General features: G+C 35.4%; 2 protein-coding genes across 2 annotated transcripts in view; one reads left to right on the plus strand and one right to left on the minus strand.

Annotated features, from left to right (window-relative positions):
* Window positions 1–20300, plus strand: part of LOC134678309 (nucleobindin-2) — a 312458-nt gene that overhangs the window by 100141 nt on the left and 192017 nt on the right. The gene's annotated exons all lie outside the window — the stretch shown is intronic.
* Window positions 1–20300, minus strand: part of LOC134678299 (glutamate receptor 1-like) — a 131338-nt gene that overhangs the window by 20341 nt on the left and 90697 nt on the right. Inside the window, exons 3-4 of the mRNA XM_063536793.1 lie at window positions 19058–19185; window positions 17911–18040 (exon numbers count right to left, since the gene is read on the minus strand). Coding sequence (XP_063392863.1) covers window positions 17911–18040; window positions 19058–19185 — 258 coding nt within the window. The remainder of the gene's footprint in view (window positions 1–17910; window positions 18041–19057; window positions 19186–20300) is intronic.

Raw genomic sequence — 20300 nt, forward strand, 5'->3', positions numbered from 1 at the left:
CTAGACATGATTACGTCTTTTCTTATATTGAGCGCGATGAATAGACCCCCCGCGGGTGTCAAAGGAGTCAATTGCTCGCAGTTTGTGTCTGCTAAAGAAACGAGCCAAACTAGTCTTTGAGTTTCCACGTTATGGGTGTCGTATATGCTCTGGTAGATTGATAAGAGATACCTTTATAATTGCAAGATACAACATTAGAATATACCTATACCTACGTACCTATGAACAAATTATAAGTTCGACTTGATTTAAGTGATTTATTACTATCATTAACATCACATTTTCTGTCTTCGTTATTGATGTTTATTAACTCCACTTACGCACCGTGCTTGTTATGAGTTCAGCTATTTTTTTACGTTCCTTAAATATGTTAATATAGTTAGTAACCGAATATTAGGGGAACATTATTTGACTAAAACCGTCCTTTGACGATACTATATATATGGAAACTTTTAGCCGGCATTATACCTACGTAAGTAGCATTATTGTGTAGGTAAGTTAGACGAAAAACTAAAATGCTCGACCCATTTATATTACATACATAACCTTATGAAAATAATTTTCAATATAGGTAGATGCACTCTATAGAGTATATTTAATCTTTCAACATAAATAATTTGACCAAACTTTGAAATAGAAGTTCCACAGCATGTGACAAAATACGTAGAAATGATTGTGTGTGTTTGTAGTTATATATTTTAGTTGTACTAGATGTAGATGTAATTTATTATACTGGAATTGACCAATAAATAAGGCACACAACCTTATTTATACAAATACACGTTACTACACTTAGGTACTCTTTACTCATAAACATACATAAAATAAAAATAAAAAACAGTTTCCGGTGTCTCATTCCGCGTAATATAATTTCAAAAGTTCGTCGTCCGTCTCATAGAATAGGGACATTTCCGGTGCTGTGAAAATGCAATAAACAGCGGAGCATGTCAACGTCACAACATTCAACTTTTTGCAACGACTTAGTGGATTTGCCTTGCTTTAGTGAATTTATAGATACTTATATATTTAAGATCTGGCATGACGCCATGCGCCGTTTTCATGTAATTTTGGCGCGATGCTGAATTATAATTTAGTGATCTGTGTTACTTTAACGAAGCAGCAATGAAAATAATTTGCATACCCCTACTAGTCCTACTACTTCACCAGTAGGAGCTCGCGTTTCCACAAAGTGAGTAATGAGAAACTAAAAACAACCTTCTGTAGTAGTCTAGGTAGGGCTTTGCAATTATTAAACTTGATTCATGTTCTACGATTCTAACAAAAACTAGGTGTCAATTTCACTTAATATGAAATTGGTTTTAAATTCATCTTCTAGCTTTTGCAAAGTTCCAAAGATAATACCTACGCTAACAGCGTAAACACTTACTAAATTAACTTTCCTACTTCATTAACTACTATATTAAGACTTGTGACGAAATTTAAAAAAAAATGTACCGCTTAACTCAGGCAATTCAAGAGAGGGTAATGACAGCCAAGTTCAATATTAAGAATATTTGACGTTGTTAACTTTGCCGGCAATATAATGTAATTGAGATCTATTGGGTGCCAAGTTCTTGTTCACTTTGTACATACTTAGCTTTAATCTATTACACAATAAATAAATTACAAATTACAAGTTTGGGATGTAATTAAAGTTCAGGGGGCCGATTTTTGAATTTCTATCACTCAATTTTGTGTATATCATTAGATAATCCACTACTAGACATTTAAATTCTACTAATAGAATTGAAATCGAGTGGTCAATACCAATAGATTCCAAATTCCATCGCTCGTATTAGTGTCGAAATCGAGCGATCGAAATTCAAAAAATGTAATTAAAGTTCAAGAATTGACTTGGCTAGTTTTTACGTACAGTACCCCTAGTGTAAATATCAATCGATAGCGTGACGTGACGTATTAATTTTTTTTTTTGTATGGGGTTTTGAGTTTTCAAAACATCCCGCTTAGCGCGCAGTACAAAATCCCATACAAAAATAGACATAACGCGTGCATAACGCAAACGCGAACGCTCGTCACGCTATCAAAAGTAATTTACACTAGGGTTTCAGGCTATATTTTAATTGTCTACTTTACTTTTCAGAGATTATTTAAATAATTAGTCTAGATTCGTGGACGAAAATCCTAGTTGTACTTACATAACCAGGAGTCCGAACTCTGCACAATTTCCTACCCCCCTGAAGGAACCCTGATGACGTTCGTGTCCTCTGTCGATAAATTGGATAATAGTGTGAAGATGTTCTAAACAGTTTAAGTGTAACATAATTTAGCTATAGTTGTTTACAAAGAATGCCGGTGTTAAGGCAGCATTATTTGAAGTGCCATAAGAGTCCCTGCGGCGTAGGTCGGACCCGGTATAAAATTACAGCTTTGGCGCGCCCGGTCTGTGCGAGCCGGACTAATGTTTTGTATGAAAATATACTTTGGTGCTCTCGGGAGCCAGGAAACAATCTTCCTACGTTTCTTTGAAAATGTTTTATTCACTGTAATAACTATTCGGTGCATGTGTATATTGCTTGTTAGAGATTTGTCGTTTGATACGATACACAATCGTATTTTCTCGGAAACGTTCGTATATGTCATGCTACTACAGTCAACCCCAGTACCTTTGTTCCGTATGTTTCCGTGAAAATACGATGGAAATTAATTTAATAATTATGCTCTACTTCTCTACATACCCACTCTTAGGTTCGTCATAAAATCGTTTAGACTTCTATCTATTGCAATTCTGTAGTAATGTTCAGAAATTAATTAAAGTTGCCTTTAAATAAGTACAACAACCGTTATTTTTGAATTACCTGAATTATTTTATAGGTACTTAAATACTTACTTAATTTTAATAATAGTTTATAAGTTAATTACATATGGTACTTAAGTAAAATTGTTCGAGCCGATATGGAATATGTATGTACTAGGGATGTACCGACTAGTCGCCGACTAGTCGGGAAAGCCGACTATCCGGCCACATTTGTAGTCGGCGATTAGTCGGCGACTAGTCGGCAAAAATGGCCGATTAGTCGGCACTTTATTAGTGAAAGAATACCATATGTTTTATGTTTATTTTACTAAAATACCTATTCAGGATGCATACGAAAACTTTTGTTCATATAAATAATTGACCGTTTGATCGTTAGCGTATGTTAGTGGGCTGGTGTTTTCCTCTACAGGTCGATCTCAACTGATTCTCGCGTGTAATTTCATGTGCAAGTTCGACAGTTAATAATTTTTATTGTTATTAATTTTTTTTTAACGGTAGAGCCATGAGGAACTATTAATGTTATTACAAAATTTAGAAACTTAGACAGGGCTCGTGAGGGCTAGACGTTGATCGTGAAGACGCTGACCACAGGGGATAGGTTCTTAAGTGGCGACTTCATACGGGAAATAGAGCCTTTGAGATACCTCCTACAAGCTGAACGGACAGACCGCTCAGGATCGTAAAATAAAAGAACTAAAGACATAAATTGAACGAGAATTCTTGTGATAGGTCTTTGGACCCGTAGAACACCTTTTAGCCAAGCTAATATGATAAATAGCGCAAAAAATGGAGCAAAACTATTGTTTTTCACCTGAACTTATACGAAACTAATGATCTGGCCGACTAGCCGACTAGTCGGCCGACTAATCGGCCATTCGAGCGCCGATTAGTCGGCTAGTCGGCTAGTCGGCCAAATCAATAGTCGGTACATCACTAGTATGTACTTAAGAATGTTGTCCAAATTCTCTCAAAGATGTCGCTGTTCCCGATGCAAACTATAGTCTGTATCTTTAGGTACTTATTTAAAACAGAGTAAACAAAATCTACACAAATGGTTTCTTAAGCCAGTTGAAGGTAGATGAAAACATTACATGATGAAATAATGGGTTAAAGTCAGATCGTTCAGTGACAGATCCAGGTAGTTTTGGTTGGTTAACCAATAAATGTTATAACTACCCGAAAATGTAAAAAATGTTTGTTTACTTTTAAAGATACAGACACATACTATAGATATACCTAGTTAGTTTTTGATAGAGCCTTTATAAGACAATGTAATTGATCAGAATAAATGTTTGGTAACGTAGCAACTTGTATAAATACGAATAAATAGACTTTTGTTATGTTTATTTTATTAAGGATGCGGATGCACACTGATATGTTCTGTCTTATTTATTCCATGTTGCTATGAAATGTTGTCGATATAAGGACACAGATCCTTTTGACTTATCTAAATAAAATATAACACGTAAACACATTTTTCGTTCTATTTTAATATATTTACCTACTTTGTTTTTATTCGTACTTGTATTACATCTGTAGAGGTTCCGATGAGTCGGTACTTTAAGTACCTACCTACTTTAATCCTGGGCATTTTGCCGCTGTCGTTAAGATGTCGTTTGACCTCTTTACGGATTAAATGCCTGACGGCAATAGGATTTATCCCTTAATTGTAAGTTACTCAAAAGAAAACGGATTGTGTGATTAAATCTTACGTCTCTCTCGCACTAGTCCTAATCACGCAGCGCATAAAAGATGGAACCAGTGTAATCAAACGGTTCACTTGTTAACGGATCGCTTTAAATCGACCCGTGCCTTTCTACCTAATACTATACCTACCTATGTTTTTGCGGAAATATAAACAATATCATAGAGAAAAAAGTACATAGAGTGCTCACTCCATACATCACATTTGGTACCAAAACGACTATTACTTTTCGTAGTCTACATCGAGTAGCCTAATTATGAGTACCGCTACTAGATGCTAGATGTCTCGAGTGTCGTCTTTATTCTTATGGAATAGTCAAACATCTCTATTATATAAATGTATACTTCACTGGCTATAATAACTACATTTGTAATGCATTTATATGATATATTAATTTTACACGCCCGTTTACGGAATCCTCAATGTGTGAGGGAGATTCGCACTTAATCGATTTGTTCTTTATTAAAACAAGTTTGCTTTTTGTATAAATATACTGAGATATATGTAGATACATAGGTCATTAGATAAGTTTCGCAATAGAAAAATATGAAACTAAGAGCAGACCTATCACATATACTTTGAAATCATTTACCTTTGAAAAAGCTTTTAGTATTTAGATTTACACTTTGAAAAATTCGGCGTGGGCTTAAGACGACTTACGAATGTTTTATTCAATATTTTCAGTTCATACAAAGTTTAAATCTATTTTTTAATAGGTAGATTAAAAAAGAAAAAAATATGTTTTCCCGCCAAACATTGTCTATGGAAATATAGTTTTAAAAAGTGATAGGCCTCCTCTTTGTTTCATATTTGTCTACCGCAAAACTTATCTAGTTACCTATGTATAGCGATAAAAAAAACATTTTGTGGTTGTACATTTTAGCTATGTCCTTGGGTCGGCGTAGTAAAATCCGGCCGTTACCGGCAGCCTTTTGTGTGAGGACTGGAGCCACTACCTATTCGTTGCTGACCAGTCGACCTCATGTTGCTAGGATCACATAATTAAACCACTCCTTTTATTACTAACTCTTTTTAACTTATTGATATATTGTAAAGAAAATTATTTTATCAAATATTCTTGTGTGGAATTAACTATTTTAAATAGAATAATCATGACGATATATCTTTTAATTTTATAACGTAATCACGGTACATGGCTTACGAGGCTGATACTTTTAGATTAATACTTATACGAATACTTTATGTAGAGTCAGACCGAGAAAAGTCTGCAGTGATTTTGATAGAATAGCCCACGCAGTGCAAGTGTCATTTTGAACGTCAAACTTCTATGAAATGATGACGTATAAAATAACACTTGCACTGCGTGGGCTATCATCATCGCTGCAGACTATTTTGGTTTAACTTAGAAAAAACTGGTCAAGTGCGAGTCGGACTCGCCTTTCAAGGGTTCCGTACATCACATAATTTTCAACATTTTTTGTACGTGAAACGTCTTGAAAAACCCGAATGGGTCAATCAAAAACCAGATGTAACATGAAGTTTTCTGGCGTGGTGGCTTATATCTTTACATCTCTGAAGATTAAATGCAGAACAATAGTACAAGTGTCCAAATGCGTAGAGCTGAAAACAGTGAAAACTCGAGCGTCCGACGGGTCGCGCTTCCTACAACTTCCGAAAGTGTTTTAAAAGCGAAGGCCGAAGAGAGATAATACCTACAGGATGGCCAAAAATAAAAGTGTATTTCCGTAGCCAGGGAGGTTTTGGGATTATACTGAGCGACTTTTAGTATGGGACCAACCCCAAAATCGTGAAAAAAGAAGTATCCTCCCATAGAAAACGGACCAGCCTAAATGTATGAAACAGCCAAATAATTTTTCCTCGCGATTTCAGGGTTGCACGTTGGCAACGGGAATACACTTAGTTTATTTTTTAGCCACCTTGTATACCTAGTGCTTTTTAAAACATGTAACAATAGTAACCTAATCAATCAGTACAGTCAGCAACAGAAGTTGCTAAGCTGGTGAGTGGTTTAAAATGATCTGGACGCGACTTTATAGTTAAGACAATAAGAGCATGTCAAGGTAATTTTGAACACCTCGCCCGCTTAGCAACTTCTGCTGCTTATGTGCCAGTTACAGCCTAGTCGCATTTTTTGTCTTCAGTCCGACTCACGCTTGAAGCTAAAGGAACGCCACTTTGGGACGCTTCGGGCCTTCGGCCTTATGCGGATATCGGCCTATGGCCTTCGCAATAGCTGTCTACATCACGTTTCACTTAAACCATTGCGGCTGTGTCCCTAAAAAAACGTTAACCGCATTTATGTTCTTAAATCCGACTCACGCTTGACTCTAGATTTCTCATAGGTTTTCCTGTCATCTTTAGGTAAAGGACTATTTTGTGTATTTTTTTCAGAATTTTAGACCCAGTAGTTTCGGAGATAGAGGGGGGGAATGGTCATTTTTTGTCTATTTTCTTGAATAACTTCTAAAATTTTTATCCTAAATTTATAACAAAAATATATTTGAGATTCCCAAAATGAGCTCTTTTGTTTGATATGTAACACGATATAGTTTTCAAAACTTTGTTTTTTAATTTTATCGTTTACCCCCCAAAAGTAGCCCCTATGTTTAAAATTCATTTGTTGACGTTACATATCCGTCTTTGGGTCACAGACTTACATATGTGTACCAAATTTCAACTTAATTGGTCCGGTAGTTTCGGAGCAAATTGGCTGTGACAGACGGACAGACGGACAGACAGACGCACGAGTGATCCTATAAGGGTTCCGTTTTTTCCTTTTGAGGTACGGAACCCTAAAAACAAAAAAAAATTGAATGAGAGAAATATTACAAGTCAACTATTACGTGAGAAGGCTACCAACTACTGTTGGTTTATATTTTAATTATAAAATCAATATATCGCTGAAGAAACCTCGCACATTCATAAACTACCTTAATATAAACAATAAGAACCAATCCTGCTAAACCCATCTCTAATCTTTTATCCACCAAGAAAGTAATTTTAACATTATTAATTAAGTCTGGGTTGTATAATGAATATGGAAGCAATCAAATTCATTATGGTTTTACCAGTAATCCCGGGCAAGGTGTGGCCTAAAATATGCGGTAGAAGGCAGAAAATCCGGGGCATTATACATTAAACTCTGTGAATAAATTGAAAGTCGATAAAACCATTTCTATCCTATATTGAACTAGCTTCTCTAAAATGTAGGCGAATAAAATTTTATTCAAAGTAACATAATGGTAAAATATGCTCACGGTTGGTACCCTAACTTTTTATTGCCAATGAAATGGGATAAGATCTAACTATTAATTATAAGTACCTATTATTTTCTTACAAGCAAATTTTAATCGGTAACGTTCTTTTTAAATTATTTATTTTTATACGTTAGTTTTATAGAAACCAAAAATGTCTGATTGAATATTTTCTTTGTCTTTGCTTGGTTCAGAAAGGACAACCTCTGATGCGTTAAATCCAAGAAAAAAGCCGAAATGTAAGCGGTAACGACTAGGTGCCTGCTTTTTCGTTCATTCTCATTATACCTATACCTACTTTCTATATATGTATAACGAAGAATCAGAATTAGACGTTTATTGGTAAAAGCCATTATTAATTACAACAAAACGTGCTTATATGAAACATTTAAAGGGCCATAATGGCCCTTTAAATACTGTAAAACTTTGTACAATACGCGTGCGAAAAGGTAATTCGCAACCTACATTCACATCCGCATTCCTACTTGTATCGTAATGTGTTATTATGTATTTAGTTTAGTTTTAATTTGTACTAGAGTGTGATTTTTGAGATTATAAATTTACTTATATAAACCTACATTAAGTTTTAATTTTAATGCTCAGTTTATTTATTTTGTTAATACTATTTTGCTTTAATAAAATCGTACTTGGAAACTAAACAAAAAACCTACATTAATAAAACATATATACTTAAATTATTTACATGGTAAGTACGGTATATATTTGGTGTCGTATGTTAATCGCACAATCGAACTACTAACCTCAATTAAATAGTTTTTAGATAGAGGCTACTCCAAAATGTATATTCAACCTCGCTCTTCGTCCGTGGTATTTAAGACCATTTTATTAAATAACAGCATCTAACACAAAGAGGTATATGAGAAAGAAATCTACCCCACTTCACGTGTAATAGGAGCTCGGTGGGAATACTAAAGGAGCGGACTTTCGTATTGTTTCCCCTATACCAAAACACACAGATGCTATAAAAAACCGGCCAAGTGCGAATCGGACTCGCGCACAAAGGGATCCATACCATTACCCATAAAACGACAAAAACTACGTTTGTTGTATAAGTAGTAGTAAGGGAACCCCTTAAATATTTATTATATTCTGTTTTGTTGTATATTCTGAGATACAGCCTGGTGACAGACAGATGGACAGCGAAAGCTTAGTAATGGGGTCCCGTTTTTACCCTTTGGGTGCGGAACCCTAAAACATACTTTATTAATCGATTATCTACGCAGTCTTGAAATCGTTCTCGGCTCGCATATAAATATAATAATTGTATCTAATAATGCTCAAGATCAAGAAATAGCAGACTTCAAATGGCCTGAAATTTGCCAAGTTATTTTTTCACAAAGGTAGTGCCTTACATGGGCGTGGCAGCGATTACCGCGGCGTTTACCCTCCGAGTGGAGACGCAGCTTGTTTTATTCAGTGTTAGTCTAAAGCCTTCCTATTCTGCAGCGACAATGCGCGGATCACCCCCATTGTTGGCTGTATTGAGTTAGACGATTAGGTGCTTCAATAACAGACCGCGGAGCGCGTAATCTATTGCTGTCCTCAAATCTTTAGCTAAGAATGCTTATGCTTTGATGCAGATACCTACATAATTCCTGCACGGATATAATGTTTCTTGTTGTGAATAAAACATACATAAACATAACACTTAAAGGAATTTACAATTTAAAGGGTATTTGAAACTATAAGTTTGTGGTCTGATCTGTAAGGTAAGACTATCGCCGGGGTAAGACTATATCTCTTGTATGGAATCCTCATACTGTTAGTCTTGCCCCGAGCAAAATAAACTATGTTAGTCTTACCCCTACCTTACCTTACGTCATTAAATTTTTATCAAGGTACACACATATCTTAAACCCTTTATGATGCTCGAATTTAATAAAATTGAAAGTGTCATGAGTCACTAACACTAAGCTAAGAATACGTGAGTAAAACCGCATAATTAGCTTTGACTTCTATAATGCGTGCAAAATTTCAAAACCGCCAATTACAGCCAGCATAAAGACAGACAGTTGAAATTGTCACAGATGATGTATTTCTGTTACCGCTATACAAATACTAAAAAGTCCGGAACCCTCGGTGGGCGACTAGCACGTGGTCGGTTTTTTTAACCCGCCAAAGGCCGACCAGGTCTTAAACTGAACAGAACCAGTGGTAAAATATAAATCAAGCTCTTTTCTCCAACAGAGAGTAATAAGGTGAAAAAAAGAAGAATCACTAAGAATTTTGAGAAATACTTAAAAAAATCGAGTACCTAAAACTGGCATTACAATTAATATAAAGAAAACTTTGGATTGAATACGTAAACACTGTCAAAACTTTATCACAACATTATGAAGGCGCCGTTGCCTCTTTACGTCGTTATTGAGCTCCGAGTGGGCTTAAATGTTTGAAAAATGTTGGAGTGTTTAAGTTTGTTCCCGACTGGAGGCTCGATCGAGTTTCTCTGAAACAAGAATGGGATAAAGTAGAGGCCATTACCTAAGAGGAAATGCACAACCTAATATGTATTGGGATGGTTTTGAACAATTAATTGATTTTATTGTGACTAACAGTACCTAACTATATTCGATATAATACAAAATAATATAGAGCTAAGAGCGATAAGAATATATAGAACTAAGGTTAGAATAACTTCTCAAAGGTGTATTAACTAATTTGTTGCCTTAAGTTTGAAAAGAAAAAGAGCTTACAGCGGCGCCGGGTATGCGCATTTTTATTTATCTGATTTTATTTGTTACTCAAGTTTCTCGGCTTACGAGTAATATCCAGTTTAGTACCGAGTACCGAGTTAAAAAAAATAGCATTCCTCGCACAAAGTAGGTAAATATATTTGTACATTACCAGAACTTAGTAAATATACCTGACGTCTCAATAAAAAGCTAAGCTAGATACCTTTTCTGAACCAATAAATAGTTGAACATTTTGTAACATGTTTCTACCTTAGGAAAATATTATTTTCTCCAGTCTATATTATCAACATTATTCTTTTGAGCGGGTTGTCGTAAATAAGGTCTTTTTAGGTACCTAACGATTTTTTTTCTTGAAATATATACTTAGACTTAGGTATGTATAATTATTAACGAGTAAGATTACCACAGTTGGCACAGGTGACGATTAGAAATGAAAAAAAATACTGTATGACAGAAATACTTAACGGTTGTAATGTTCATTTAGGTATTGCTGTTTTGACTTACCTATATTGGCGGGAACGTACAAACGATAGGGTTGAATAGAATAAAGTAGGGGAGGCCTTTGCAACAGTGGGACTCTAAACCAGGCTAACAAAAAATAAATTCATATGTACTTATAACACTGCAACTTATGGATACCAACAAAAGAAAATGATGAGCTAATTTGAAATGTTAATTTTAGGTCAAGCAGTGAATTTGTAGGTGGGCATCGAGAATCCAATCGATAAACACTCGCATATTTAACAGGCTTCATTCAAATTGGTTACTTAGGTAACATATAATTATGAGTAGACTTATTAACTACGTACTAATTGCCGAGATCACGCTTTAAGAGGAAGTTAACGTAAGGGTAAGGGCAAGCACTAACCAATACCTTAAAAGGTAAAGGGGGCTCTATAGAAAAAATCGGGGCAACATGTGTAAGTTTCATTTATTTCCTTTGTATATTGTCACCCTGCATACCATAGCAATATTTTATAGTATAAAATAGCTAGTGATGCAGTTGAGGGATCTGACGAGCAATATTATAAACAAAAGTATATTCACACTGAGAGAAAAATCATCACCAGGAATTAAAAAACAGTTCTGTACTGGGGGAAAAAATGAAGTTTTAGTAATAATTATGGACGTTTCACTATTTCTGTAAAGTTTATTTATTTCTACAAACAGCTCAGTAATCCCAAATATAATTTCAACAAACAGATAATAGAAATTGCAAGAACTAATAGAAATTACAAAAGTCAATTTGTTCCTATTAGTTAACTCTCCTTGTCCCCGGATTAAGTTTATTTTTGTAATTCTAAGTGTATTTTTGTTGTACTTTTCTCTCAGTGCAGAGTAATTCAGTTAAAAGATAGAAACCCGCGCGATTCCCATATCTTCCGTCGCATGTTTCATCATATCATATCTTTCGTTCCCTTCAAATTTCCTGGCTTTACGCCCCCTCTTAATTATAGGTAGTCGACGTGGTCCCATAAAAGCTCCGCTGTAACGTAATTAAAGATCCTTTGACGCAAAATCAAGAGTTTAATGTGACCATGTGACGTCACGAAGGCGTACTCGATGAATAGTGGTGAAGTAAGTACTAACGACCGATATTCAATCGTAATCGACACCCGATAATGATAGCGCCAGCAAACGATGATCTCGCAAATATCAGAAATTTCGTCATAAAGGCGGATTATGCAAAGCTGACAATTTCAAGAGGTCTATTTGTGTGCTTTTAAAACCGTATCCAATACCGTTGTGACAATCGTTTTGCTGTACATGTAGTACCGTAAAACGGGGTGAGTAGGTTTCGCGGGGAGAGGTGGGTTATGAATGGGGAGAGAAAGTTTGAGAGAGGGGTGAGAAGGGATTTTAAGGCTACTGCTACAAAAATAATGTATTCCAGTTTGAAATGGAGCTAGTAATACGCATAATAAAAAAAAATCGGTCCAACAATCTTCCAAAATCACCTTTTTATGAAAACCCCTCTCACCCCAAATACGAGGTACTACAGGGTGAGGTGGGTTTTCCTCTTTATCGTCAAAGTTATGAAATGGAACTACCCAAAATAAAATAAAAACTAAAATACAAACGTCCGGAACACTTATTATATACACCATTCAGTTTTCATATGTAAAAATAAAATGTTATCGAGGTTTGAATTTCAATTTTGACCCTACTCACCCCATTTTACTGTATGTGGATGGTTTAGTTTTTTAAGACATTTTAACCAGAGTACCTATGTGTCTTGCACTATACCTCACATATAACTTAACTACCAAGCTACAATTAGTTTAGATAGTAGAATAGCTTAGTAATTTGATAATAATTCTAAGCTTTGAGTCGTAGAGCGTACATACGTTACCTGTTCTATTTTGCTTGTATCTGTCAAAGAAGGTCTTTGTTTGGACTCGTGTAACTTTTATAATAGGTTTTTAACTTTTTAGTGTTATGAATTATTTGATAAGTAGGTATTCCATGTAGTAGGTACTAAAATGTATGTTTAGTAAACCCAGTAGAGGCTGTCAAGCCCGAAATATGTTATTTTTATAATTCTAATCCGATTGCACTTGCATCTGATATCTGCTGGAGTTATTATATCCACGCTGCTGGTGAATATAAAACACCCCTCTGTGGTGCGCACTGCGTGCTCTATTTCGCTATCATAATTTATATTTACGATGATTTGATCGCAGTATTGCATTTTGAAGTTAGGATGTTATTTGTTTTTAATTTACATACATGTTTTCACGTGGCCTAACCCATTTCAGACAGCAAACCAGCCTGATATGACTGTATCTGTATGTGACTTAATACAATCTTAACTTGAATTAATATTGACAAGTACTCGTCAACACGCAGTAAGAGAACATTCTCGCTCGAAAATATATCCCGTATTAAAAGGAGAACGTTCTCAAGACCTGCACGAATCTAAACAATGTGATAAGTATTTCATTCATCATAATGTTGGGTCAGGAAATCCTATTTCACAAAAGTACCTTAATTTTATATTAGACCGTGCCTAAAGTCTGGCTCTACCAATACATTTCCTATGAGAACACATCCCAAAACGCAAATCCTAAGCCTTTCTGCCTGTTACTCAATACGAGTTTACCAAAGCTTTTGATGGGCCATTCACCTTGGTAGTAAGGCTTAGTTGCGTACGTACGTCCTCAATAACTACTTATATAACTAGTACTAATAGGTTGGTCGTGCAATGTATACCTAGCTCATACAATCATTTTTAAAAAAGAAAATCACAAAACTGTAACAAAAGAAAGATACATAAAATATTTAAATCTTGTTGTCCTTAGTTCTCATGATAAGATAAGATAAGATAAGATAAGATAAGATAATGTTTTATAAATCATAAACATGAATTTTTAGGGTTCCGTACCCAAAGGGTAAACGGGACCCTATTACTACTCTGCTGTCCGTCCGTCCGTCCGTCCGTCCGTCTGTCACCAGGCTCGTCGTCCAGCAGCCGTCCGTATCTCACGAACCGATAGACACTTGAAATTTTCACAGATGGTGTAGGTATTTCTGTTGCCGCTATAACAACGAATACTAAAAACAGAATAAAATAAAGATTTAAGTGGGGCTCCCATACAACAAACATGATTTTTGACCGAAGTTTTTGACCGGGCGGGGTCAGTACTTGGATGGGTGATCGTTTTTTTGCCTTTTTTTGCATTATGGTACGGAACCCTTCGTGCGCGAGTCCGACTCGCACTTGCCCGGTTTTATATGAAAACAAGATTTGGATATAATGGGTTTTAAAATTGCTTTATTCGATAGATCACGTTTGTTTGATGTGACAGGCTGAGGAGGGTGTTATTTGGGTATCAGGTCAATCTCATGTTCCGCCCTCTCCGAGACTCCCGATCTCTACTTTATTTCCGCTCTCGGATAGCGTTGAGCTACTTTAATGTACTTAAAGGTGCCTCTACAGTAAAGCCGTGACATATAACATTTAGCTAATCTTAGTGGGCTCAACATCTTACAGCATTTTTAAACTATTTTCTTGATATTGTAAAAAGAGAACTAGGTAGTACCTGAGGTATATTAAAAAATAGTTATATTCAAAATGATTTGAGAATACTGTAATATGCATATTTGAACATTAATTAAACTTGAAACTGAAATGTTCATAAAATGTTCCTGAAGTGTGTAATGTTTTTTTTTAATAAAGCATCACCGTGAACGGGGTCTAATGCTTTCCTGTATTATTTGGACCGTTTTAGTGTAATGTAAGTACATTCTTAATGTAATGCTCATGGCACTTTTTATATCTACTACTATACTTAGCATCTGTACCGTATCCGCCACCCACTCGCCCTCTGCTATGACATCCGCACTTGCTTTTTATGGCTTTTCTGGGTTTTTATTCATACATCGCCCGCGAGATAACTTGTACGAGCGGTTTATACAAACTTTAAAATTGGCGTAAAATCCGGGAACTAATAAGTTTTTCCAGTAAAAGGCACTGAGGTACTAGCTTAATACCTTTTATCAGTTCGAGTTATAAAGATGTAGAAAAATAGTTATTTAATAACATTAAATAAAATAACAGCTTTGAATGATGCACGGTTAGTTTCACTAGATCTGCGGATGTTGAGTTGTACATTAAATAAGTAGGTATTAAATGAAATTAATAAAAATATTAAACTTATTATCAATACGAAAATAACTAATGCTGTGTGTGTATGTGTGTGTGCGCTATGTTCACACCAAAACTGCTAAACCGTTTTAAATGAATGAGATAGATAGGTACTGAGAGTGTCGGGAAAAAATATAAGACAGTTTTCATCACAGAAATCACTTCTATATGCAGACAAAGTTGCGAGCAGCTAGTAGGTAGTATACAATTTAACAGTAAAAGATACATAATGGCACAAACAGCAAGGTGTACTTAAAAACCACGTTTTATATGCAAATGGGCTTTTCCGTTGGCAAAGTGCTCTTTTCTTGGTGATCCCGTGACATACTCGTAAAATGAATTTTACTCGGCTCGTATCCGCACTCCGTGCCGCGGATAAGTCCATTTTCAGAGGACATATTGATTTCTACCATCATATTCGGTAGTTCTTTACTTTTGCACTTCTATCAATATGGAACAAAATTTTCCCTGCCCCGTTGTGGTCATGAACAGTTAGCATCAATAACATCGGATAATACAACGTGCCAGAAGTATCTGCCACCCTCTCGTTCGAAAACATTTGCTAACGCCTGATTTTATTATTTAACTCAAGGAAATTAAGAACCGGGGCGAATGGGACAAATCTTAAAATGTGATTATTATCTGGCGGCCGATTTTTGAATTTCGATCGCTCGATTTCGCCACTCGAAAATCGGTGGAAAACGGGGAAATGCTAATTTTTTAAATACGTACGATCAATATTTGGAATCTAGTGGTATTGACCACTCCATTTCAATTCCATTAGTAGAATTTAAACGCCTAGTAGTGGAGATATTATTTAACGAAATACACGAAATCGAGTGGTTGAATTTCAAAAATCGGCCCCTGATAATTTATAAAAAATACTCACATCAATTGTATCATTCGATTGAAAATACATATAGGTAAGTATGGCAGAAGAAAATCGCTCGTCATGATTTACACCTAACATACTTTGAAAACTGTAATTCCTAACAACATAGTACCTTAATGACAAATATTATAGAGGAATTAATGTAGAAAAAATTGTTCATCTGTAACATAGAATTTTAATAACTGCAAAATGGGACATAAAAGTGGGGAAAAGAGTGGGGAATACTTACTTGACAAGTTGTTTCCCCTTTTATTATTTTCTTCTACAAGTTACATGCATGCCATTCATGCCAAGTCGTATGCTTTTACCGGTTGGGACAGTACTTTGACGAACTTACGAGTTAAGCTAAAATAATCATGGATATATATGTACTTAGTAAGGATATTTCGAGTGAAGCGTGACACGTGTCGTGTCGAGATTATTACCTTCTCCTATATCACATAAACTCATTCTCAAGGCAATGTCCTATTTAATCTCTACATAAGTCTTAGTTATTTATAACCTGCCTTTGTACTTGATCAAGTAACCTTCAAGTATAGTTCATTTAGACTAGTCTTCCCGAGCGACGTAATAAAATTACCAATAGGTCCGTTTCAAAGACCTTTAGTATGCACAAGGCCATCCAAACTCATTAATGAATGGTTCAATCAGCAATGCGCGGCGCGAATACAGAATAAACTCATTTTAGTAATGACTGCACTCATTATTCGCTGAAGAGACTTGGAAATATTGAGACCAGTGAGCTCGGAATTAACATTCTGGACGCGGCTACTTCAGAATTTCTTTTCTTTTCCTCAGAAATAAAGGCGTAACCTTTACCCATTCCCATTTCAAATTTATTTACAGTTAGGAATATTAATGAGGAAGAAACATGAAATGTTTCGATAAATGTACTTTTTGTATATAGTAGGTATGTATTTTTTTTTTAATGAAATAAATTACATTCATTTATTATGAATGTTTAGTACCTAAATTTTATAATAGACATATGAATCATTGCTAGTACATATTAAATTTATATTCTGATTAAGGTAATTCTCATACCTAAAAATTGATACGGGACATTAAGGATGCAGTACTACTGTTTAACAATTACTAGGAATACAAATGATTTGTTTACTTTTATTTAAATGCCTAAAGATACAGGCTATATATATTATGGCGAAATACATTATGGATATTAACAGTGATACCTAAAAGTCATTCTCAACATTTACATTGAAATAATCGGTTATTTTGGGGTATAATCACTAATGAATTGTAGGTATACAAATAAAAAACGTTCTACATTAAAACTATCTTTCTTCTGTTCTGTAAATGATCAGGGGGGCAATTTTTGAAATTCGATCGTTCGATTTCGTCACTCGAAAATTGGTGGAAAACGGCTAAATGCAAATTGTTGAAATACGAGCGATCGAAATTTGGAATCTAGTGGTATTGACCACTCGATTTCAATTCTATTAGTAGCATTTAAACGCCTAGTAGTGGAGATATCATTTAACGAAATACACGAAATCGAGTGGTCGAATTTCAAAAATCGGCCCCCAGTTTCATAAAAACAAAATGGATTTTGATATTTTTTTTCGTAAGTATATAGGGATAATTTTCGTGTTGAATGTTGGGGTTGTAATAGGTAGGTTAGGTATGCTGTTTCAGTAGGTATTGTATGTATGAAGCAAAGTATGTTGTAATATTTATGTATGTTTTAAAATACAGCTATGACCTGCTATGACAATGTTTTGATTCCCACTATTTATGTAATAAATACATTTATTGCACATTTAGTTGCAGTATGAGAAGAGAAAAGCGGAGTGTAGACACACGGTACAGGCCTTTGAATGCTTCGATTCGCTCTGAATTCAACACGCCACCCTGGATGAAATTGAGATATTTTGCTCCCTAGCAATACAATCTACTTTTAATGATGTTATGGCCTCACCGTCATGTGAATCGTAGATGTAGATGACGTGTTTCCAGCCGTAATGTGTGATGGTATCTATGACGGCGCGGTGATAATCGGGACGCATGCTCACGGCGTAGTCGATGAGCCCAGACGACGGTGGAATAACCTGCAGAATAAAGAATATAATTCTGTATGACACAAATATATAGATAATAGTTATTTACGATATAAGTGCGAACAATATTAAATTCGCAACGAGTGGCGAATTCTGAAACACGACCGAACCTCATGTGCATGTCATACCTACTCTCCTAGTGGATTAATTTAATGCAACAATATTAAAATTTATTGTTATAGCATGTATAGTATGTGTAGTACCTATATACGTAACATAAATACAACAAAGTACATAATAATCTACTACACATATTTCTAAAATGAATATAAAAATGTCAAATATCGGTTACGGGCAAAATATTTTAGCTTCGCAATGTATAAATACGTAAAGTTTTTTAAAGATGAAAGTTGGTTTTATTTCCTTTTTAAAACTAGATTCCACGGGGAGTGATAAAAAACGACAAAAGCCGCAAGAGGGAGAAGAGACAAAAGTATAATAACATTTACATTTTCTGTTCATTTAAAGTAACAGGTAAAGATGGTGACATTCAACATTATGTATTTTTCGGGCCCCTGTCACCAACAGAAGACGGCATTCCAAGGCGTCTTTTACATACCCCATGAATCGTTATAATTATTTTCACGTGGGATTTATTTTGAGAAAACTCTTGAAAATAACGATAAGGTACTTGGCTCCGAGGGAAGCTTCAGTCTCAGGACGCGCCATAGTATTACGTAGGAGCAAGGTTTGCATTATGCATGAAAGATTCATTGTGGTGTTCTCGTTCGGTGGTTTTAAACAGTTAAGTTATTCTTAAGCTGGCTTTATCTCTTATTGCTAGTAATTGTTAAACAAATAAGCAATAAAATTAGTTACTTGCAGCATATAAATACATGCATACACAATATATTATGCGGAGTACCTACGAACGCTACACTTATGAATGTAAAAAAAAAACTAGCTATTTTTATCAGTCAAATGTACCGGTAATTTTAAGATCTAATAAGCTGAACAGATTAGATCATCATCTAACTTTGCATCTGAAAACTAGAAGCTTAGTCTTACCTTTTCAGGGAACCAGGGCGTGACAAAAGGCATCTGGAAGGTGTTGGTGTACGAATGCAAAGTGTCGAAGGAGTCCGGGGTGACCGCACCCAGGAATGCGATGACGCCGCGGGCGAACTGGTTGCAGACTGTGACAAAAAATAACACCCAATAATTTACAGCACTTGCTTGGCGCAGGAACTGTTTTCAGTGGAAATTCGCATTACACTACGTCTTACGCAAGCGAACAACTCGCGACCGCGGCGGGCCCATGACGTTCGCGTTCGCTACGAAATCGCCCACGTAGGACACTTCTATAGGTATCAAATTCGCGTTCGCGTGTTGTTCGCCTACGTAGTACGCTGCGTTAGCGTTATCACTATCTGTTCAGCAGAGGTCGGACAAGGTGAGCTATTTACTTTATAGGTAATTTGACATGCCTTACGTCATATTATCAGGCAATATCACCCTTTCCGACCTCTGCTGATCAGTGATGTATTTATAGTCTACTCAAAAAACACATATCAATGCAAAGAAAAAGCAAGCTAGATTTTGTGTTACATGAATACGAAGTGGGTATAGCGTCCTATACTCGTAATCAGATAACTGAACAGGTACCTATCTATTTAATCTATAAGTAGTTAAAACTTAGAAATGTATAGGTATATATATAATCTTCACGTCTGCTTTTTAAGCATTTTCATTTTAACTTGCACCTTAAAGCGTGACTTAAGTCGTGTTTCAGTATCGTCTAACCGTTACATTCCTGACTAGACAAAATGTATGGGATTAGACATTGACCGTCAGTTTTGTAACGATTGCTAATCGGCCTTTAAAGGTGAACAGTTAAGTGAAAATGCCCTTTTACGTTCAACTTTCGTCTTTAAGCGGTAATGTTTATTGTCAAATGTAAAATACCTATTAGATAAGGTTTACTATATTTCGTTTTTAAATTAGGTAGCTAATTATTTAAAATAGTAGATTTAAACCATTTTATAAATTTAATGTTGTAATATTATAAACCAAACACTTTAATTTGATACCAAACTCGACCATACTTTCTTGCGATCAAGATGACCAGAATAGCAAGACTCCGCACAAAATAGACTTTAGCCTTCTGGGCCCTTGTAGCTCCATAACTTTGCGGACCAAAGTCATAAACTTTTTAAAGATTTTTTACGTTTTTGCGAATCAAACATGCAATAGATAGCTTATTAATCGATTTATTATTACTTACTTAATTTTACAGTGCATTGGTGTTAGC

Source organism: Cydia fagiglandana, chromosome Z (assembly GCF_963556715.1).
Source record: "Cydia fagiglandana chromosome Z, ilCydFagi1.1, whole genome shotgun sequence".
NCBI lineage: Eukaryota > Metazoa > Arthropoda > Insecta > Lepidoptera > Tortricidae > Cydia > Cydia fagiglandana.